The sequence below is a fragment of the Primulina eburnea genome, chromosome 7, assembly GCF_022965805.1.
Source record: "Primulina eburnea isolate SZY01 chromosome 7, ASM2296580v1, whole genome shotgun sequence".
In the NCBI taxonomy this organism is placed as follows: Eukaryota; Viridiplantae; Streptophyta; class Magnoliopsida; order Lamiales; family Gesneriaceae; genus Primulina; species Primulina eburnea.
The window spans coordinates 9,393,165-9,417,603 of NC_133107.1; the positions used below are offsets into that span (position 1 = coordinate 9,393,165).

The 24,439-nt window shown below is 34.7% G+C and overlaps 2 protein-coding genes across 2 annotated transcripts; both read left to right on the top strand.

The window, feature by feature from the left end:
• Positions 1–14,359: 14,359 nt before the first annotated feature.
• On the top strand, positions 14,360–14,980 carry LOC140835675 (uncharacterized). The gene has a single exon (XM_073201076.1). It carries the CDS (start codon positions 14,360–14,362, stop codon positions 14,978–14,980), a length of 621 nt encoding a protein of 206 aa, XP_073057177.1.
• Positions 14,981–19,091: 4,111 nt separating this feature from the next.
• On the top strand, positions 19,092–22,544 carry LOC140837186 (potassium channel KAT1-like). Its single transcript, XM_073203240.1, is given in 11 exon segments — positions 19,092–19,600; positions 19,678–19,893; positions 20,021–20,176; positions 20,264–20,321; positions 20,414–20,731; positions 20,807–21,046; positions 21,148–21,246; positions 21,343–21,375; positions 21,476–21,587; positions 21,590–21,660; positions 22,056–22,544. Coding segments are annotated over 11 exon segments (1,935 nt in total). The 5' UTR covers positions 19,092–19,421; the 3' UTR covers positions 22,509–22,544.
• The last annotated feature ends 1,895 nt before the right edge of the window (positions 22,545–24,439 follow it).

Genomic DNA, 24,439 nt, shown 5'->3' on the forward strand with positions numbered 1-24,439 from the left:
GGATTCAAAAATAAATAAATATACGACTTTGAATTATGAATGTACATATATGTTCTTATTTTCATTAAGTAATAATAATGAATACATATTACTTTGTTTGTTTTTTATCTATTAATTAAAAATTCATAAATAAATTGAAAAAAAAAAAAACTTAACCTCCATCTCTTTGGAATGAAATTTTAAAATAAATTGAAAAAAATGAAATTTAGCCTCCATATTTTTTTGTCCTTTTTTTATTAAAAAAATAAAATTTATGCTCCCTTTTTTTGGAATGAAATTTAAAATAAATTGAAAACAATAAAATTTAACCTCAATCTTTTTATTTTGGATATGATACTCGTTTCAAAATCGATATGTGAAACAGCTTCATATGAGTTTTTGTATAAATTTTTATTTTTAAGTTGAGTAAATTAACATCAATGAATAATGTAAATAATATACAAATAATAAATTTGAAAACTCTAATAAAATTATGTAAATTTATATATATATCCAGGGGATGTAAACAAACCAAACCGTTTGCGAGCTATTCGAAGCTCGGCTCGATAAAAAGCTTATTTGAGTTCGTTTGTTAATCATATCAAACCAAGCTCAAGCTCGATTTTGAGCTCGACAACTTAATCAAACCAAGCTCAAGCCTAAGCGTATTCGGCTCGTGAGATCGCAAACATGTTCGTTAATAGGCTCGCGAGCTCGAACTCGGCTTGTTTAGGTGGCTCGTAAGCTCGAGCTTGACTTATTTGTTGAATTGACAAATAAAAATATTAGTACCAATAAAAGTTAAACTTGTATGTCTAATATAAAATTAGTTTATACATATATATATATATATATATATATATATTTAATTTTAACAAGCTCAAATCAAGCTCAAATTCGAGCTCAATTGTATGTTTTACGAGCTCAAAAACGAGCCGATCTCAAGTCAGGCTTGTTAAATATGATAAATGAGCTATTAATAAACCAAGCTCGAGGCCGGCTTGATTAACATGATAAGCGAGCTTTTAACGAGTCGAACTCGAGCTTTTAACAAGTTTAGTAATTTCAAGACAGTTCGAATTCTAGCCTGATGATAAAGCTCGAATAAAGCTCGAGTTTGAGCTCGAGCTCTATCAATCTTAAACGAGCCAAACTCAAGCCAGATGATAAAAGCTCGAATCAAGCTCGAGCTGGAGCTCGAGCTGGAGCTTGAATTAATATTAAATGAGCCAAACTCAAGCCTGATACTGTTCGGCTTGGTTTGGATCGTTTACATCCCTATTAATATCCTTATCTTCGTTAAATAATATTAATAAATACATTTCTTTTTTTGTTTGTTTTTTGGGCATTAATAAATTTTAAAATAAATTTAAAAAAATAAAATTTAGCCTATATTTTTTGCAATGAAATTTATAGTCCATTTTTTTTTAAAAAAAAAACTATATATTTAATGAAATTTAAAATAAAAATAAGAATAATAAAATTTACACTCTATTTTAAAAATAATTATATCCTTATCCTTGTTTTAAAAATAATTATTTTTGTTTGGTTTCACTTTTTTCCTTATTTTTTATGAACTCTATCTTTAATTTTTTTGGATGTCCTTTTTCTTGATTTATCTTTTTCCATTAATAAATGTATTTTAAAATAAATCGAAGAAAAATGAAGTTTACACTCTTGTTTAAAATTTTACAGCTCGCCAAATTTTTAGCGGGTCTTCTCTGAAAAGGTCTTATTAAATTATATTCCTGAAACGGGTCGACTCAGTCTATTTATGTAGTGAAAAAAAATGTTTTTTCATGTGTCGGGTTGTATAAGAGACTTATTTTACAAAATTGACACATGAAACAACCTCATAAGAGTTTTTTTTAATTATCAATTTTTAAGTCTCCTTTTAGCTCATAGGAGATTTTGTGTCAATTTTTAAGTTGAGTAAATTAACATCCATGGATAACATAAACATTATACGAATAATAAACTTGAAAATTCTAATAAATCGAAAGTTATATTTAGGGGTGGGCAACGGTCGGTTCGGTCCGGTTTTACTCTACAATAGTTCGGTTTTTCGATTTTCGGTTTTGAATATCTCTTGTCCAAAACCGAACATTTTATTACGGTTCGGTTCGGTTTTTTGTAGAACGGTTCGGTTTATACGGCCGGTTATATACGGTTAGCTAAAATTTGTTACGAAATAAAATTATACGTCACTTTATGCATTTAAAATCTAAATCATAGCATTTTTCAAACATTTAATTTGTGAGACTTAATTTTTTATATAAAAAATAAAGAAATATATTCAGAAAAGAAAAGAAAACATCGACTAGTTAGTGATGAGAAAGAAGAAAAAACGATCGGATTGAAAATGGAGAGTTAATGATACTAGGTTCTTAAATCTTAATAGGCTCATTGTACATAAAAAGCCTTATACTAAACAATAATATGACCCATTACACATAAAAATCTTATACTTAACAATAATATGGCCGGTTCGATTTTTCGTTTTTTTCGGGGATTAAAACCGAAAACCGAACCGAAAAACCGAATTTCATAAATTTTAAAACCATAACTGTGGGGACCCGGATGCTAATCATAATCATAATCGTCATTGGGACTAATTAATCAATTATAAAACAGGGTCTAATTTTTTTTTTTAAATGCGGAACGTAGTGAAATCAACTAAGATACAAATCAGTATAAAATAAAAGTACAAGTCCTGTACCACAAACATTTATTTAACCAAGGTTTAAACATCTAATATCAAGTGTTCGACCAAATATCTAATCCAAGTCCGGAGCCTCCACTCTAATCACGATCTCTCTTCATCTCCTGGACCCTGAACATGTCCCACCTGTTGTCATGTACACATACAAACAAAACAACAGCCGGATAACTCCGGTGAGAATAAATCCCAGTATAAATCAAAGAACATGCAGTCATATGTTCACTACGAAGCATGAAACAAATAACAGTAATACATATCAAAATCAGAAATGTAAACAATATCAATCTGTCGACAAAACTCGTGACTCCACGATTCAGACTAGACTCATTCCTAGCCTAGGGATCCCAGTGTCCAGATGTGGCATTCCTATATCGACAAACAGTAATAGAAAAGACTCCAGTTCTATCCAAGTCGATATAACCAAACATCCAGTGTCCAGACGCATCCGTCATAGACTATGGTCTATCACCATATCTTGTGACATCGTGAAATGTACCCGTGGTTACCTGCCACTATCAGGTACTTCTGTCACAAGATTACTCGTCTAATGCATGCTCCTATAACTCCATAGAACAAGCATTTAAATCAAATCATTAAATACAATGATAAACAATTAATAAGTATGTGATTTAGGGAAACTCAAGTACATCCTACTTGAGTCGATGTCCCAATACACATTGACTTATACCTTTCGTTGCAGTTTCGGTCTGGAATCCAAACTCTGTCAATCCCTCAATCTGACAATGACAATACCAATAATCTCATATCAATATACCTTTCAAATTACTAACAATCTGATTAATCTGGATTTAATTCAAAATCAACGGCATAACGGTACAATCTCAGTATCCCCGTCAATACCAAATCAACAGACATCAATTACAAATCATAACTCATATCCATTACAATCTGTAATTCAATCACAATTCAAATCTGTCTGGTATAACTCAATATACCCTAAAAATTCATAACAATTCCATAATCAGTCCATTTCTCAATCTGACTTCGATTCTACGATGCTAACATGTCAAGAACATCATATATGAATTCCATTCAATTCTGACAATATCTTGATATATATATATATATATATAATATATATATATATATATATATATATATATATATATATATATCAACGTTTCATGTAATGATGCGTGGCATCATTTTCACAATCTTCAGCCGGCGCTCGGGCGGTCAAAAATTACCGCTCGGGCGCTTGCTTGGCGCTCGGGCGGTTAAAACTTACTGCCCGGGCGCGAGGTGTTCTGCCTACGATTAATCTTTGGCGCTCGGGCGGTCAAAAACTACCGCCCGGGCACCACATCTTCTGTCCAAGACGTGTTTTTATGGAACTTTGGCGCTCGGGCGGTCATTTCTTACCGCTCGGGCGCCACTAGTTCTGTCCAACACTTGCACTCTTTATATGTAATCTTATTCCGTGTCCCGTTTAATCCTTTCATAATCATATCAATTATAAATCAATAATTACAGATTACTAGGATGAAATCTCCGGGCATTACAATAACCGACCAAAAAACCGATAAAACCGAACCATTTAAACCGAATTATTCGGTTCGGTCGGTTTTTTCGATTTTTCGGGTTTTATACCCACCCCTAGTTATATTCAATAACAAACGAAATTTAGTAAAAATATAACATAGATAAGACAAGGATTATTAATTCATTGAATCATAAAATAAAATACTAAAAATACATTATATAATAGTATCATAGTTTACACTATTACTAAAACATATAAAATTGAATAAACATGTTTTTGTATAGTAGTATTTATAATTTTAGTTAACTATTTAGAGTTTTATCAAATAATACTTGTTATAATGAGTAATAATTCATAAAACTACGAATCCATCCTAGTAAATTTCTAACAAATAAATTTTATAATCAAATTAATTTTTATAATCAATTTCATTATTCTTATATCGAATAAAATTATGGAATACTTATCAAATTAACTTTTATAATCGATTATATTATCCTTGTACACAAAATTTGAAATATAATCCATCAAATAGAACATCATAATAAACGAACATGTTAATTAAATACATATTGATTTTTAAAGATTTTGTAACGCCTCATACTTGACGAATGTCCTCACTTTATCAACACTGGTCTTTCTAACGTGCTTATATCTTTACTCACACACACCTTAAGGAACTTCCAAGGGGTCACCGATCCAATGACTACCCCAACTCAAGCACACTTAACTATGGAGTTCTTATATGACGAACTCCCGAATAAAATATGCACTTTGTTAATATGAATAGTACTTATCAAATCTTTCAAGACATTCTCAATTGTACAGTCTCAAACCTGCACATTTATTATATCTATCTCATTTTGGTGTGAAATCGGTTCATTCATATTCTTTTTGCCTAGAAGTCTGTCAGCAGCCGCCACTTGTCTGTGCAACTTCTTAGTACCATCAATCACTCCCCCTCCGTTTTTCAGCCTCAAGATTCACATATTTTGTGTGTTAAAAGATAATTGTTGTTCATACACAATTAAAAATAATATCTTGTGCAGATGATTGTGTAATACATAGTTATAATGCATTTTTTAAAAAAAAATTTCGGCTCACTATTTTAATTTCTTTTTGTTATTTGTCACAAGCTTTGAATATATAATTTTCTTCAATCTCTTGACTATATTATCTTTATCAAGTAACTTATGTACATTTTATTGAATCATTTTATTTATAACCCTCATCCAATTTTCTTTATATTCATTTATTTTTGAAGAAATCCTTATTATTTTTATATTTAATTGTATTAAAAAGTATATTTCTTTTTTAATTTTAAAACTTATATATGACAGACATTGTTAAGTATTAAATAAATTAGATCATTTCAAATATTACATAAAATTTAAAAATTATTATAATTTTTTGTCATAGATATAATTATAGAAGTATAATAAAAAATTATTAATATTTTGACTGATTCTCACATCAATGCTTCTCCCCTTTGAATTTTTTATCTTAATGTTTTGATTACTAGACTTAAATAAAACCAAAAAATAAATTAAATTGTTAATTTTAAACATCAAATTAATAAAGATGACTAATTGTGTATTAATTTTAAAGATCAGAAACAACAAATATTGAACAAAAATATTTATAGACCACAAAATTTAAGTGGTAAACTAATAGACAAAAAATGTACTCAACAACATGGATATCTTTATGTACTTGTGTAAAAAATTATTATTATAACTAATTTTCTCGTTATAATTTTTTACAATACAATACAATATTAAGCTATTAAAACTAATCAATATTGATGATTATGAAATCACTAACAAAACTAATTGACAGTGAAAGATTAAATTTTTTTTAATTCTAACATTTCTTGATCTTTTGATCAAAAATTATATTTGTTATATACTCGAGACACAACTTTTATTTCTTAAAATTATGATATTTCGTGTAAAGCCTTATACTAAGCAAATGGCATACATAATGAGTATTGCAATGATGTGGGTGTTAATTGGCCAAACCGTAAAACCTTAGGCATGACAAACACAAATAATTGTTGGGTTTCATAAGAGAATGCTTCAAAATAATCAAAATGAGTTTAAATTGATTTTGTGTGAAACAATTACTTTTATATATATACATCAAAGCGATAAAAAAGGAGAATAAAATGAATTCAAATAGTTTTTATTTGAAACAAATTACTCTTACATTTAAGTTAGTTAAAATGATTGATAAGAATTTTAAAATTTTCCAATGTTTTTTAAAATTTTTTTTTTTGCTTCAAAAAATAAAAGTTTTAAAAATATTACAGTTGTCTTCATGTTTTATGTCGTATCAAATTTCTATTGATGAATACTTATAGAACTTGTAGCTACTTTTTTAAAGACATGATTTATGTATAGAACCGTATAACTTCAAAATATATCATGGAATATTTAGAAATTATAGTTGTTGTAAATAAAATTTAAAATTGTTGAAAAATAAAATTTAAAATATGTATATTGAATATTTGAATGTTGAATATTTGAATGTTGAAAATAAGAGTTGTAAATATTGAAAATTAGTGTATGATGATTAGGTAATGATGTATTTTATTTTTGAATTACTTGTAAAAAAATTCTATAAATAGCCTCACCATTTGTGAAGAAATTCCCAATTGATCGTAGAGAGAAAAATATAGAAAGTGTGTAGTTTGGTAAATTTTGAGAGTTTGAGATTTTTACTTTTTACCATAAATTTTTACTTTTTCACAACACGTTATCAGCACGAAGCTCTAAAAGTCCTCCATATTTTTTCAAGCTCCAAAACAGAAGAAAAAGGTAACAAAAGTAATAATATTTATTTTACTGTTTATTTATTGTGTATATATTTAATATATAATAATATTTAATATATAATATAATGTTATTATATAAATTTTTCAAAAACTTGTTATAAATCATGGTAGGATATTAAGACGACAGGGATACGACAATATAAAGTCTATAAGGTTTTAAACAAAATAAATTATAACACTTCATTATAATAATGAGATATGATATACATAGTTATTTAAACATGTCTAATATTATATACCTCATATTATTACAATAAAATTATACAAATACATACATTTATTTTTTGTATACCAACGGTCATAAAGGTAACAAAACGGCTAGTTTTTGCTCTATAAATATGATCTCACAAACATATTCAATCACTACAACTTTCTCTTCTTCTCTAAAAATTATTTTTCATCAAATTTTTCGAAGAAAAAAGAAGATGACTTTCTCAAGTTTATTTTTAATTATTTTGGTTATCATACTCACGAGTCTTATATTTATCGAAGAATATCCTCCTCGTGTGTTTTCTTTATTTTTACAAATGCTTGTAATTGTTGTTTATCCATTACTTTGTATTGCAATATTCATTAACTAATAAAATGCTTCGTAATTTTTTAGTACCACCATGTCAAACTAGACAAAGCTCGAATTCATCGCTCTTGATATTACGGGGAAACATTATATGCCATGGACTCTCGATGTAGAAATGAATCTTGATTCATTGGGTCTAAATGAGACCATAAAAGAAAATGGCATATTGACATCACAAGAAAAGGCAAAAGCCATTATATTTTTGCGTCGAAATCTCTACGAGGGATTGAAATGTGAATATCTAATTGAAACAGATCTCATGGCTTTGTGGAAGGGATTAAAAGAAATATTTGAACATATAAGGGAAGTTATACTTCCGACCGTACGGGATGAATGGAATACGTTGAGATTCCAAGATTTTAAAAAAGTCAGTGATTACAACTCGGCAATGTATAGAATAATCTCGCAATTGAAATTCTGTGGGCACAAGATTACTGAATTGGAAATGCTTGAAAAAACATTTTCCACTTTTCACGCATCGAATATAACTCTACAACAACAATATAGATTGCGTGGATTTTCAAGATATTCTGAACTTATCGTCTGTCTCCTTGTGGTGGAAAAGAATAACGAGCTGTTAATGAGAAATCAGCAGGCACAACCCACTAGTTCAACGGCATTTCCTGAAGAAAATGTCGTAAGAAAAAATGAATTTAAATTTGAAAACCAAAATCAATGTTATAGACAAGATTTTGGTCGAGGAAGAAATCGAGGTCGTGGTCGTGGATGTGGACGTGGACGTGGAAGTGGTCGTGGTCGTGGACGCGGCCGTGGTTTTGAAAATAGTCGAGATAGTTACTTCTATAACTCATCTCAAAAGAACGTCCTAAATCATTCACTGAAAAGGCATCATGAGAATATGAGTGTTAATGAGAATCACTCAAAAAGATTTGAAAGTTCTTGTTTCAGATGTGTTACTCCAGGACATTGGTCCCGTATTTGTCGAGCCCCTAAGCACCTTTGCAAACTTTATAAAGAATCATTAAAAGGGAAACAAAAGGAGACCAACTTCACTGAACACAATGAACCTTTGAGTGATTCAACTCATTTTGATGCCGGAGATTTTCTGATTGATTTATCATACAATGATCAATTTGCTGGTGGAATAAATATGTAGAACAGTTTATTTTTCCATGTACTCGTATGATAATGTTTTATCGTGTGCTATATTTTTTTACATATGTATTGTATTTTTAAAAATGTATTGCCAGTAATTTTATTTCATTGCATATTTTTTTTGAAGTTTAAATATGGAAAATGCTATATGCAAAGCTGAAGTTTGCATAGCCGATAGTGGTACAACGCACACTATCCTCCGAGATAAAAGATATTTCTTGGAACTAAAACCAACAAAAACAACGGTGAATACAATATCAAGTCCTGTAGACTTGATTAAAGGATGTGGTAAAGTACAATTTTTGTTACCTAATGGTACAATTTTTTTTATCAATGATGCTTTATATTCACCACAATCGAAAAGAAATTTGTTGAGTTTTTTTTATATATATTCCCATGGGTATGATACTCAAACAATGAATGAAGGGAATGAGAAATATATGCGTCTTATCACATATAAACCAGGAAAGAAATATGTGATTGAAAAACTATCAATGCTCCCTACTGGATTGCATTATACACATATAAGTCTCATTGAATCAAACAAGGTAGTTGATAATTCTTCAATATTAACTAATTGACATGATCGATTAGGACATCCTGGTTCAACAATGATACGAAGAATTATAGAAATACACATGGTCATCCGCTGAAAGACCAGAAGATCTTTCAGAATAATAAGTTTCAATGTAAAGCATGTTCTCTTGGAAAACTTATTATAAGACCATCACCAGCCAAAATCCAAACTGAATCGCAAATGTTTCTTGAACATATTCAGGGTGATATTTGTGGACCAATCCATCCACCATGTGGACCATTCAGATACTTTATGGTATTGATTGATGCCTCCAGCAGATGGTCACATGTATGTTTATTGTCAACTCGAAATGTTGAATTTGCAAGATTACTTGCTCAAATAATAAAATTGAGGAATCAATTTTCCGATTATACAATCAAGAAAATTAGACTTGATAAGCTGGTGAATTTACTTCCCAGACTTTCAATGATTATTGTATGTCTATGGGAATCATTGTTGAGCATCATGTTGCTCATGTACATACACAGAATAGATTGGCCGAATCATTGATTAAACGTCTGCAAATGATTGCTAGACCAATGATTATGAAAACAAAGCTCCCTATTTCTATATGGGGACATGCAATTTTACACGCTGCTTCATTAATTCGCATCAGACCAAGTGCATATCATAAATACTCCCCATTGCAGCTTGCATTTGGTAATGAACCAGACATTTCTCATATGAGAATTTTTGGATGTATGGTGTATGTGCCTATTGCACCACCGCAACGAAAGAAAATGAGACCTCAAAGAAAAATTGGGATTTATATCGGTTATGATAGTCCATCAATCATTCGATATCTTGTACCTCAGACAGACGACGTGTTCACATCACGTTTTGCTGATTGTCATTTTAATGAGAAAATATTCCCAATGTTAGGGGAGAACAGAAACATACCGAAAAAAAAATTACATGGTATGTATCATCATTGTTACATCTGGATCCAAGAACAAAACAATGTGAAAAAGGTGTACAGCAAATTGTGCACTTGCAAAGAATAGCAAATCAAATACCATATGCATTTGCAGACACAAAAGGGGTAACTAAATCATATATACATGCTGCAAATGCCCCTACTCGAATTGAAATTCCGAAAAAAAAAATTGAAGATACTCATGATGTCATTAAATGCCTGAAGCGTGGAAGGCCAGTCGGTTCCAAAGATAAAATACTCGAAAAAAGAAATTCATAGAGAAACACGATGTTCACAAAATAGAGAATGATGTTCCTGAAAAAACACATGATGATAAAAAATAGAGAATGATGTTCCTGAAGAAACACATGATGATGAAAATGTTCTGTCAGAACCACAAACTGACGAGAATCGTGAAATATCTATCAATTACATTAATACTGGAAAAATATGGAACCGAAAAGATATAGAAGAAATTGATGATATATTTTCTAATAATGTGGCAATCGACATCATAAATGATAATGAAGATCATGAACCAAAATCTTTTGGTGAATGTAAAAATCGGCAGGATTGGATAAAATGAAAAATGCCATCCAGGTTGAATTAGATTCGCTAAATAAACGTAATGTTTTTGGACCTATAGTCCTTACACCTGAAGATGTTAAACCTGTTGGATACAAATGGGTTTTTATTCGAAAGCGAAATGAGAAAAATGAAATAGTAAGACTTGTTGCATAAGGTTTTTCTCAAAGGCCTGAAATTGATTATGAAGAAATGTATTCTCCCGTGATGGATGCAATTTCGTTTCGGTATTTGATTAGCTTGGCGGTATCTGAAAATTTAGAAATGCATCTTATGGATGTTGTTACAGCTTACTTATATGGATCACTTGATAGTAATATATATATGAAAATCCCTGAAGGATTTAAGATGCCTGAAGCATAAAGTTCAACACCCAGAGAATGTTATTCTGTGAAATTACAAAAATCATTATATGGGTTAAAGCAATCCAGTCAAATATGGTATAATCGACTAAGTGATCACTTGATGAAAAAGGGATATGTAAATAATTCAATATGCCCTTGTGTTTTCATTAAGAAAACAACATCCGGATGCGTAATTATTGATGTATATGTTGATAATTTAAACATCATTAGAACGAATAAGGAAATTCAAGAAGTTGTGTCATACTTGAAGGAAGAATTTGAAATGAAGGATATTGGAAAAACCAAGTATTGTCTGGGTTTACAAATTTAACAAAAATAATGTGGAATGTTTGTTCACCAGACAAATTATACAGAAAAGATCCTTAAACGTGGAATGTTTGTTCACCAGACAAATTATACAGAAAAGATCCTTAAACGTTTTAATATGGATAAATCAAATCCTTTAAGTACTCCAATGGTTGTTAGATCATTAAACATAGAAAAAGATCCATTCCATCAATGTGAAGATGATGAAGATATTCTTGGTCCAGAAGTACCATATCTAAGTGTTATCGGTGCCCTTATGTATCTTACAAATTGTACAAGGCCTGATATATCTTTTGCCGTAAATTTGTTGGCAAGATTTAGCACATATCCAACAAAGAGACACTGGAACGTAATTAAACATATATTCCTTTATCTACGAGGAACGACAGACTTGGGACTTTTGTATTCAAAAGATGTTAATCCAAGTATAATTGGTTATGCCGATGCTGGATACTTATCTGATCCACACAAGGCACGTTCCCAAACTGGATATGTATTTGCTCGTGGAGGCACTGCAATTTCTTGGCGTTCACAGAAACAAACGCTCGTAACAACTTCATCAAATCATGCCGAGATTATTGCACTACATGAAGCAAGTCGTGAATGTGCGTGGTTAAAATCAGTGACCCAACAAATCCAAATTTCATGCGAATTATCATTCGACGAGAAGTCTGTGATACTATATGAAGATAATGCTGCATGTGTTGCTCAAATGAAAGAAGGATACATAAAAAGAGACAGAACTAAACATATGCCTCCCAAGTTCTTCGCATTCACCAAGGAGCTTGAGAAGATTAAATGTATTGATGTTCGTCACATTCAATCAAGTGAAAACTCATCAGATCTCTTCACAAAGGCACTTTCTATGACGATATTCAGAAAGCACATATATAATATTGGGATGCGCAATCTACGAAATTTGTGAAGAATTGTTCATGTCAACATGAGGGGGAGTTTACGTGACTGCACTCTTTTTCCCTTACTATGGTTTTTATCCTAATAGGTTTTTCCTAGTAAGGTTTTTAACGAGGCATTATAAAAACACGTAATGAATACAATCATTATGATCATCATCACAAGGAGGAGTGTTGAAAAATAATATTTAAAATGTGTGTATTGAATATTTGAATGTTGAATATTTGGTGTTGAAAATAAGAGTTGTAAATATTGAAAATTAGTGTGTGATGATGTAGGTAATGATGTATTTTATTTTGGATTATTTGTAAAGAAATTCTATAAATAGCCTCTCCATTTGTGAAGAAATTCACAATTGAGTAGAGAGAAAAATATTATAAAGTGTGTAGTTTGGTAAATTTTGAGAGTTTGAGATTTTTACTTTTTACCATAAATTTTTACTTTTTCACAACAAAAATTGATATATTTGCTTTGTGTTTTATTACTCTGAACAGTCACAGTCTAACATTATTATTTTTACAATTTTAAGATTTGTGATATTAAAATAAGTGTCACGGTGATAGTAAAAATATATGATTCTGGACGTAATTGTTTCAAATGTGGAAAGCTTTCTCTCTCGTTTCTCTGTTAGGGTTTCGATGTGAGGTAATTCCTATCTTGGGATAGGTTTGTTTCTTGGGATATCTTCCAAGGAGTTTCGTAGTTATGGATTCTGAAGAAATCGCTCGAAGAGTTCTCTCACTCAAGATCTCTTCATACGATTCTGGGGAGCCAATCTCTATCCCTTCGGATTTGGCTGCTTACGGTAAACATCGTTTGGATTTGTGCTTGGTTTGTAAGGTGTTCTCATCTAGAGCCGTGAATCGAGAGACTTTCCGTGTTCATATGCCCCGTATTTTACAATCGAAGAAATCCGTGCAGATTGAGGTAATTGGGGAAAACACTTTCCTACTAGATTTTGCGTCTGGAATTGATCGTAGACATGCACTTTTAGATGGACCTTGGCATTTCTTTAAGGATATGGCAATTTTTAAAGCTCCAGAGGGTCTTCAAAAAACATCAGACTTGGTGTTCGATGAAATTCCTATGTGGGTATAGTGTCACAATGTGCCATTAGCGTTTATGCACTCCGCTATCATTAGAAATCTTGGCTCGAGAATTGGAAGGGTCTTGGAGGTGGATGAAGGAGAAGAGGGTAAATGTTCAGGCAGGTATGCTCGTATTCGTGTATCCTTAAATATAAATCATCCTTTGAAACAATGTCTTTGGATCAAATCGCTGAAGGGGTCTGATGATATTTGTATCATTATTGTTTATGAAAAGCTACCCAACTTTTGCTTTAAATGTGGTAAGCTTGGCCACGTTCAAAGAGACTGTGATGCTCAGGAGGAAGTTGGTCCTACTCTTAAATATGGTAATTGGCTTAAAGCATCATCTGTTTCTGGGGATAAGAAAGTAAACACCTCAAAACCCAATACTACTTACAGTAGTGGCTCACCTACCGAGGATTCTCAAGAAGAAGGATCAGAAGATATTATCATTAGGCCTGGATCCGATGTGAAACATGTTGGTACCGATTCATCCTGGGACAAAAGTGTGACGGATGATAACTTAGTGTTAGACACTATTGTCTTGCAACATGAGAATCTTCTGCATGAATTGCATCCTGAGAGCAGGGTGATGGAGTTATGTACTGATAAGAAAATCTCTGTGACTCAAGAAGTGGATACTCTTACCAGGACAGAACCTCACAGGAAACAGTGGAAACGATTGGCTAGAGACAAATCAATATTCAGCACCGATAATACTGAGAGTCCTCCCCACAAGGACAAAGGAAAACGTGCCATGCATACACAAGTAGATTCAGTTGAGGGTTCAAAACGAGCACGAAAATCGATGATTTCTGGAACAACAAATTTACAAACTCCGGCGGTGACTGCGTTGCAGTCCCGCCAAATCCAATGAGTTGCTTGGTGTGGAATGCACGAGGGCTTAGGAACCAACGGGCATTCCGGGAATTGCAGCGGCTTATCGCTGAAAAGAACCCGTCCCTCATATTTTTTTGTGAAACAAAATTAAGGGACTTTAATTGTAAGCGTTGGAAAGTGGCTCTGGGTTTCTCTGGATTATTTGTAGTTAATTGTGAGGGCAGAAGTGGTGGATTGATTATGTTGTGGAAGGAGCCTTTGAATGTCACAGTATTCTCCTATTCTTCTGGGCATATTGACAGTATAGTGCAGCATGGGGACAAGAGATGGAGATTTACAGGCTTTTACGGCCACCCAGAGGCGAATAATAGACATATCTCTTGGACGCTCCTGCGTCGTCTGAGTTGCATGCATGACTTGAGCATGTTACCGTGGATTGTGGGAGGTGACTTTAATGAAATTTGTTTTGACTCAGAAAAGCTTGGGGGTAACCCACGTCCCCTGGGGCAAACTAGGGCATTCCGTGATGTGCTCGATGCTTCCAACCTCCAAGATCTTCATGCTGAGGGAGAATTCTTTACTTGGGTCAACCGTCGTGCTTCGCCCAATGTTATCTTTGAAAGGATTGACAGATATGTGGCTACTTTTGAGTAGAGAATTCTATACCCTGCTGCGAGGGTGCATAATCTGGATTTTTATCACTCAGATCACTGACCAATATTTATTGAGCTAGGAGGACCGCAACACTTGCAAGTTCGGACCTCTGCCTGTATGAGATTCGAACCACATTGGGCTACAGAAGCAGACTGTTCCGATGTTATTAAGAGGGGATGGAATAAGCAGAATACTTCCTTGTCACTCCCAAATAGGTTGGCCAAGTGTTTGGAGCTCCTCAGGACTTGGGCAGGGGACAGGTTTCGAAAGTTACCATTACAGATCAGAAACAAACGCAGGCAGCTGAATGCTCTACGGACCCATGACCAATGGGCATTAGCTGGGAATCAAATTGGGCAGTTGGAACGAGAGGTGGAGATGCTAGCAACTAAGGAAGAGTTATACTGGAAGCAGCGCAGTCGGGTGAATTGGCTTGCACATGGTGACAGAAACTCCAAATATTTCCACGCATGTGCGTCAGCGCGTCGAGCTAAGAACCATATAAGAGGGCTTGTCTCTTCTCACGGGGATTGGTGCACTGACTCTAGGAGTATGGCGGAGATCGTTCAAAATTATTTCTCCGACTTGTACTCCTCTAGTAACCCTTCGGAGGATGACAGACTACAGATATTGAATCAAGTTTGCCCTATGATTGATGATCGATTAAACTCTATTTTTTGTGCCCCTTTTACGGGAGACGAAGTTAGGAAGGCTCTGTTTGATATGCATCCAGATAAAGCGCCAGGGCCGGATGGTATGTCGGTGTTCTTTTTTCAGAAGTTCTGGGAAGTGATTGGGGAGGAGGTCAAGATGGAGTGTTTAAATATTTTGAATAGGGGGGCCCCTCTTGAGGACTGGAATGCCACTACTGTCACTTTGATACCTAAGGTAGTGTCTCCAATGACTATGAAGGACTATCGGCCTATTAGTTTGTGTAACGTCTGCTATAAAATTGTTGCTCGCGCTCTCACGAATAGATTGCGTCCCATTCTCAAACATACTGTGAATGAGTTTCAGAGTGCTTTTATCCCAGGCAGACTGATCTCTGACAATATTATACTGAGTTTTGAAACTCTACACTGGATTAGAAGCAGAAAACAGGGACAAAAAGGGTATGCTGCATTAAAACTTGATATGAGTAAGGCTTATGACAGAGTTGAGTGGTCTTTTCTTGAAGACATTATGATCAAACTTGGATTCTCACGATGTTGGGTGGAGAAGGTTATGCGATGTGTCAGAACAGTTAGGTACTCCTTCTCGCTGAATGGTGATCTGGTTGGGAACGTCGTTCCGAGTAGAGGACTGAGACAGGGAGACCCTCTTTCTCCCTACTTATTTGTCTTATGCGCTCACGGATTATCATCTGCTCTTGTCTCACTTGAACACCAACGTCTGATTTCTGGGGTTCAGCTAGCTTCCTCCTGCCCATCTATTACTCATCTGTTCTTTGCTGATGACAGTCTCTTGTTCTTCAGAGCTACAATGGCAAACTGTTTGGCGGTGCATAATTGTCTGTTATCATATGCGAAGGCTTCAGGACAGCTTATTAATTTCGAAATATCCTCCCTCTCCTTCAGCCCGAATACAAATGAGCAACTGGCTGAGAATATTAAGTTTGTGTTAGCTATCCCAGTGGTTCACGCCCATTCAGTGTATTTGGGCCTCCCGGCCGTCTCTGTACGAAGTAAGAAACTGCAATTCAGATACCTGGTGGAGAGAGTAGCGAAGAGAATTCAAGGATGGGGAAACAAAACTTTTTCGGCAGGGGGTAAGGAAACATTGATCAAATCGGTGCTCCAGTCCATCCCCACTTTTGCTATGTCTTGTTTTCGTATTCCCAAATCGGTGTGTGAAGAAATAGAGCGTGAATGCTCTAATTTTTGGTGGGGAGTAGACGCAGGGAAAAAGAGAATGCACTGGAAATCGTGGGCAGCCTTGTGTAAGCCGAAATGCATGGGTGGTTTGGGGTTCAGACAGCTGGAGACTTTCAATCAGGCCTTACTAGCTAAACAGATTTGGCGCATTATCTCGGAACCTGAATCTTTGGTGGCCAGAGTCTTGAAAGGCCGGTATTTTCGCCATCAGGATATTATGGAAGCCGATTTGTGCAGCAACCCTTCTTCCATCTGGAGAGCGTTGATGTGGAGCAGGCCTTTACTTGCTGAAGGTTTGTGTTGGAAGGTGGGAGATGGGGCTCGTATTAATACGTTTGAGGATATTTGGCTTCCGGGTCCTAGAACCTGCCTAGCACCGATTCCAGACTATGCCTCATTTTCTAAAGTAAAGTCTCTCATGGTGGATGGTAGATGGAACATGCCTCTGATCCAAAAGAATTTCTCTCCACTTATTGCTCAGAAAATCACTTCCATTCCCATCACTCTGACAAGTAGAAAGGATACGAGATTTTGGAAATATGACCAGAAAGGTATATATACGGTACGAGATGGGTATAAGGCGGCCCAGGGCCTCTGTGAACAGCCACCCTCGTGCTCGGCCCCTCTCCAAAAGGGCTGGTGGAAGTTCCTGTGGTCATTATCGATTCCTCCAAAAGTGAGAATATTCTGGTGGAGAGCGCTTAATAATATTATCCCAACGGAACAAAACCTACTTACACATCATGTTCCGGTTACTGGAAGGTGTCCGTTGTGTCAATTTAACTTGGATACTACCAGTCATGCCCTATTTTCTTGCCTGGCCGTGAAATCTTGTTGGAAAAGAAGCTGGATTTGGTCGTCTCTTAAGCAGCTTCGCCACTTAGACGTGTTTGATATATTTCTGGGGATGAAGGAGAAGCTGAGTAAACCTGAGTTCGAACTGTTTATCATGCGTACTTGGGCCACTTGGAATGAGAGGCTTCGCTATCTTCATGAATGTAATGGCAAGGCTCGAGAATTGGATGCCGATTGGTGTGAAAATCTGCTCCAGGAATTTCGTGCGGCACGTGATTCACTTATGAGCGGCACAGAGTCAACTTTGATCAGCTCTCAAAACACTTGGTCTGCCCCGTTAGTTCACCAATTCCGGTTGGATGTGGATGCAACTTATAAAGAGGGATATCCTAGTTGCGCAATCGGTGGAGTTATTCGTGATCATGAGGGACAACCGATTTTGGCTTTCGGAGAATTGATTGAAAAGGCCCAATCTGTTACAATGGTCGAGCTTCTTGCCATCCAGGTTGGCTTGAAAGTCGCTAGGCAGCACAACATTCAGATTCATCAAATCACCTCGGACTCTCTTCTTGCAGTGCAAGCAGTCACAAGGCCAGAAGAGGATCTTAGTTATGTGGGTTCTATTGCGGCGGATATTAGCATACTTATGGAGGCACTCGAGAGCCCTCATCTTTTTCATGTCAGGAGATCAGCTAACCGGGTGGCTCACTCGGTTGCTGCTTTTGCTTTTTCATCCTCCTCTCATTTTGTTTGGGAGCATGGATCTTTTCCTTTGTGGTTGATTAAACTTGTAATTGCGGACCTATCTTCTTCTTAATAAATTACAAGATTTCAGCTGTCAAAAAAAAAATATATATGATTCTGATTAGAGATCACATTAATAAATATTTTTATATTTAGATACAATATCGCAACACTATATTCTTACATGTATATCAAACATAAAACATCTTAATTATATTAATATTCAAGAACTCAAACAAAAAATAAAATCTGAACTTTATTAAGATATCGTAGAATTAAATAATGATTGGAAAATAAAAGATAGCGAGAGCAATATTGTTATAATTGTTCTTCTCATATCATCTTTTTATGTTTTACATACGTGCAATACATGTGTATGTATATCTTCTAGTGTACTAAAATAAAGCTAAAAATTTGATGTATGGTAAGTAGTACATGTAATCAAAAGAAAACATACGGGTCCTCATTTATTATTTACAGATTGAATGAATGACTGATGAGTTACGGAGAATTAATTGTTGAAAATTTATCACGAAAGGGGCTTGTAATCTCGTTCGCAACATTCATGTTCTGAAACTTCTTCCATCCTACGACGAGAGAACCTCTCCCCGTGCAGAAAAGTCATTAGATTGGGGTGGACGCCAGCAAAACAGTCGGCCCACCGCTATCCATTGGCCATACACCGGGTAGAATTTACCATGTTCCCATGCAACCCCTTCCAAGCGCATGAACAATGGTTGGCTTTTTAGCAAGAAACACAAGACAAGTTCAACCAACCAACCACATGTCTTCTGAGAAAAGTGAAGTTCGTAGATTTGGGGAGATATAATTAAGTTATTGGATGTTTCATGGGGATCATGAGTTTGGCCCTTTTTCACCATTTCCATATATCTCTTAGCAGGAATAAAAGAGTGCCTTCATCCGTGTTATTCCCAACTACCTTTCTCTATATGAAGCTCTTGCCAAAGACTTGACACTATTCTTGCAAGTTTCGGCCCAGTCGGCTTTAGGTTCTAAAAAGATACGCGATGTCGTTTTCGTACAAGAGAAACTTCCTGCAGCGCTTTTGCATAGAGGACTTCCAAGTGAGCACGGGGATTCAGGGTGGTTTCTTATCCAATGATCTTCTTCCGACACTCGGGGATGGAATCGGTAGAGCAACGGTGCTTAGGAAACACATCATCTCCCCATTCGATCCCCGATACAGGTGATATGATCGTCTTGCTTCATTTTCTTGATTCTGATCCGTTGAGACGCTCACAGATTCGATTTTTGTTATTTCAGGGCTTGGGAGATGTTTCTGATTCTGCTTGTCATTTATTCGGCGTGGATCTCTCCGTTTCAGTTCGCATTTCTGACTTACAAACAGGATGGCCTATTCATTGCTGACAACATTGTCAATGGTTTCTTTGCTGTTGATATTGTTCTCACCTTCTTCGTGGCGTATCTCGATGGCACGACGTATCTCTTGATCGATGATCCTAGAAAAATAGCAATAAGGTACATAATGGTTCAACCTTTTCACAGATTCTCAATGACCTATGGAATGAAGATTTGTAGCAAGAACAAGATCTTGAACTAATCAAGTCCTTTTTTTTTTTTAACTGTTCTTACATTCGGTTAATAGGTATCTGTCAACCTGGTTCCTTTTCGACGTATGCTCGACGGTACCTTTTCAATCCCTCTGCCTCCTATTCACAGACAATAATGGTGGGATTGGCTTTAAATTGCTGAGCATGTTACGACTTTGGCGTCTCAGACGAGTCAGCTCCATGTTTGCAAGGTTTATCATCATTCTTGACTTACTACCCCATTGATTTCTTGAAAATACTCCAAATGAATATCCACAGATTCCATCTTCATAATCCAGGCTCGAAAAAGACATCCGGTTCAACTATTTCTGGATTCGCTGCACGAAACTCGTATCTGTATGCCACTACTTCCATACAATAATTTTCTTATCAGAATATAAACATATGTGCATTCTAACAGAATAGCCATCTTTCCTGATTGAAATCAGGTAACTTTATTCACTGTACATTGTGCCGGATGCTTCAACTATATGATTGCATATAGGTACCCCGATCCGAAACAAACTTGGATTGGAGCAGTCTACCCGAATTTCAAACAAATGAGTCTTTGGGACATGTATGTAACTTCCATGTACTGGTCTATTGTAACACTAACTACAACAGGATACGGAGACTTACACGCTGAGAACCAGAGAGAGATGCTTTTCGATATCTTCTACATGCTTTTCAACTTAGGATTGACAGCTTATCTCATAGGAAACATGACAAACCTTGTAGTTCACTGGACCAGCCGAACTAGAAACTTTGTAAGCTCCCTCTCTATGCCTCTCTGCCTGTATTCCCATTCGACTGTGTCGAAGCTGATTATTTCTTTGCTGTAGAGGGATACTGTAAATGCAGCCACTGAATTCACCAGAAGAAACCAATTGCCACAGCATATAGAAGATCAGATGTTGTCACATATTTGCCTCAAATTCAAAACAGCAGGATTGAAACAGCAAGAGACTTTGACCGGAATGCCAAACGCCATTCGTTCTAGCATCGCACGCCATCTGTTCTACCCCGTCGTACGAAATGTCCATCTCTTCAATGGGGTATCACATGACTTCCTATTTCAACTGGTACTGCCAATTCTTCTCCATAAATGATCTTTCAAAGCAGTAGTCAATGAACACTATTCGCAAGAATAAGCCTAAATACTAATCCTCGATTTTCTTGAAAGGTCCCGGAAATGGAAGCTGAGTACTATTCTGCCAAAGAAGATCTAATTCTACAAAACGAGGCGTCGACAGACACATACATAGTGGTGTCAGGGGCAGTGGTAAGTTAGCTATGAAATCTCATATACTTATGCTACGAAACTCGTACAAGATTGATTCTTATCCTGTTACTACTAATGCCAATTTTTTGTTTGCAGGAGTTGGTTGTAAAGATCGATGGCCATGATCAAGTAAGAATCATTACATAAACCGACATGGAAAATGTTTCCGAATACAGTAACAAATATACCATATAAAATACATGACTTAGGACTTTTTATATGCAAACAGGTAATGGGAAAGGTTTGTAAAGGGGAAACGTTTGGAGAAATTGGGGTGCTACTTAAAAAGCCTCAGCCATATGGTGCTCGAACAACCGAGGTTTCTCATATATTACAGCTAAAAGTACCGCGTTTCTCCACATTCTTCGACAAAATCCAGCAGACGAGAGCATTGTCATGAACAATCTTTTCCAGGTAAACTTCCAAAACAACACTATTCCCATGATCAACATATCCTCGAAACTCGGACAAATTGCATTCAGTATATAAAAAAACAATGATATGTTACATATTTTATTATTCGAGATTTGATTTTATTTCGTATTTTATCATATGATTCGTGGCAAACACATCAAGCAGAGCTTGATGCATATCTTCTTTCATTATAGCAATATTTTTTAATTTCATTGTCTCAAAGAAATGGTCGGTTCGCGTAACCATAATCATCTGTTTTGCTGCAACCAAAACGGTTCATAAACCATAACCGGAACCATCAAGAAAACCGACGATTTTGAATCATGATCATATATCTATGCCAGCATAGAGGATCCAACAAAACTCTAATCCGATGAACTCTTTCATGTCCAAAGAAACTCCAAGCATGGAGAAGCTTCGACATCGAGGGACAAACCAATCCAAGCTTGATCCTAACCAATTTCCACGATAGCGAAACCAAGTCGAATCAAATCAGCGAAACCAAGAAAAGCGACATGGATCAGAATCCATGGTCCGAGGATGTCCGAACAGCTTTACATTCTGCTGTCCAACAAGGGAATCTTGAGATGGCCATGATTTTGCTGGAGAAGGGACTAAAAACAGCCAAGAAAAGAGTCACCATTCATAGGCAGAACACACTTCCAAACAAGCAGCTGGCAAAGCTGATTATTTTGCCTGATTCGCTCGAAGAACTATGCAAAATAGCAGGTAAAAAGTTAGGAGTTGAGGGATTGAGCAAAGTTGTAAATGAGGAGAATGCAGAAATAGATGATATTTGTGTTATACGAGATGGAGATCATCTGTTTTTCGCAAACGAAGATGATTAAAGTTTAATATGAAGTATGTAACTTTTGTATATATATATATATATATATATATATATATAGAGTTTTGATATGCTGCACACCTACTGTGTACACTTATGTGAGCACCATTAAGGTGTCACTCACCCATTGAATGCGTAATTTCTCTATATTTCATCACATCCAATAGGTGAGTGACACCTCATCGGTGCTCACATAGATGTGCACGGTAGGTGTGCACATATATATATATATATATATATATATATATATATATATATATATATATATATTATAAGAATTTTTGTTTACAACTGATAATTTGTGATAGTTGTTAATTAATTGTTTTAGGTAGAAAATTTACAGATCATATTAAAATTAATATTTTAAAAAATGATTTTTTTTATAAAAAAACTATTTATAATTGACGCAATTAATTAATTAAATAAGATAACTTCTTTTTTTTAAAAAAAAAATTATATGATTTTACACTAGTTGTTTATTTTTATAATTATATATATTATATGTCATATGGTTATTTTGTGGTTGCACCATGATAATTGATACCTAGTTTATTCATCTGTCCGCCGCATTTGTACTGTCTGTTAAATACGACACACTTAAGTCAAATTTCACCAATTTTATTCGGCAAAAACTTGTGTGAGACGGTCTCACGGGTTGTATTTTGTGAGACAGATCTCTTATTTGGGTCATCTATGAAAAATGATTACTTTTTATGCTAATATTATTACTTTATATTGTGAATATTGATAGGGTTGACCCGTCTCACAGATAAAGATTCGTGAAACCGTCTCACAAGAGACCTACACATTTTATTCCCCAAAAATAGCCCAATTATACGCCACATAAACGGTCAGTACCTCAAAAAATAAAAACAAAACAAAATTTTTACAAAAAAATTCTAAAATGGCGAGTTTGATAGAATATAAATAAGAGAGTTGATATTTATATTTTATTTTTTGTTATTTACAATATATTTACGAATAACTTTTACACATATTTTATACATAAAATAGAATATAGATAACAAAAATGAAGTGTAAATATCAACTCTCAATAAATAGAAGTATCTCAATTGTTAGGTACAATAATTATATGCAACTTTTTTTGCTTGTAAATCATCTTGTTGTTTGATCTGGACATTGCACGTGGCACCTAAGTCTCTAGCTTGCTCAGTTATAAATTGTCATACTTTATGATCTTGATGTGTAGTCTGAGTTGTGCGTAAAATCGTCCAATTGTGTAATATGAGAAATGGTAATTGTATAATTATATAATCACAAAACTTGTTCATAAATCCACAAATACATTCGTATTTTTCTCCTAGAAAATTATTATAATTGATATGCGCTAAAAAACCATCGGCCATTTGTATATTTTTAAATCGATTTAAATATACACAAAGTGTCCATCGAGACTAGGGGTGGGTACGGTACGGTATACCGTACCGAAAATATCGGTATGAAATTTTTTCATACCGATACCGAAAATTCGGTATACCGTATGTGCGGTATGCCGAATTTTCGGTATGAAAAAAACTCATACCGATACCGTAACGACACCGAACATTTTTTCGGTATACCGAACTTAAATTTAAAAAAAATAATAATAAAAAATTATTTTCGGTATTTCGGTATATACCGAAATACCGAAAAAAATATTATTTCATACCGATACCGATACCGAAAATTTCGGTACGGTATGATACCGTACCGAAATTTTCGGTATCCCGATTTTTTCGGTAAGTTCGGTATTTTTTTCGGCACAGTTTTTCGGTATTTCGGTATTTCGGTATTTTTTCCCACCCCTAATCGAGACAACACTTTTTCTATACCACCAAGTCTCTTGAAAATTTTATTACTTGATTATTGCCTAAATCTTTGGGGAAGATAAGATAATCTGACGACTGGTGGTCAAAATCAACTGGTTAGGTG

Excerpts from the sequence above, each read along its gene's own strand:
- LOC140835675 (XM_073201076.1), top strand. The coding sequence starts at position 14,360 with ATGAGTTGCTTGGTGTGGAATGCACGAGGGCTTAGGAACCAACGGGCA.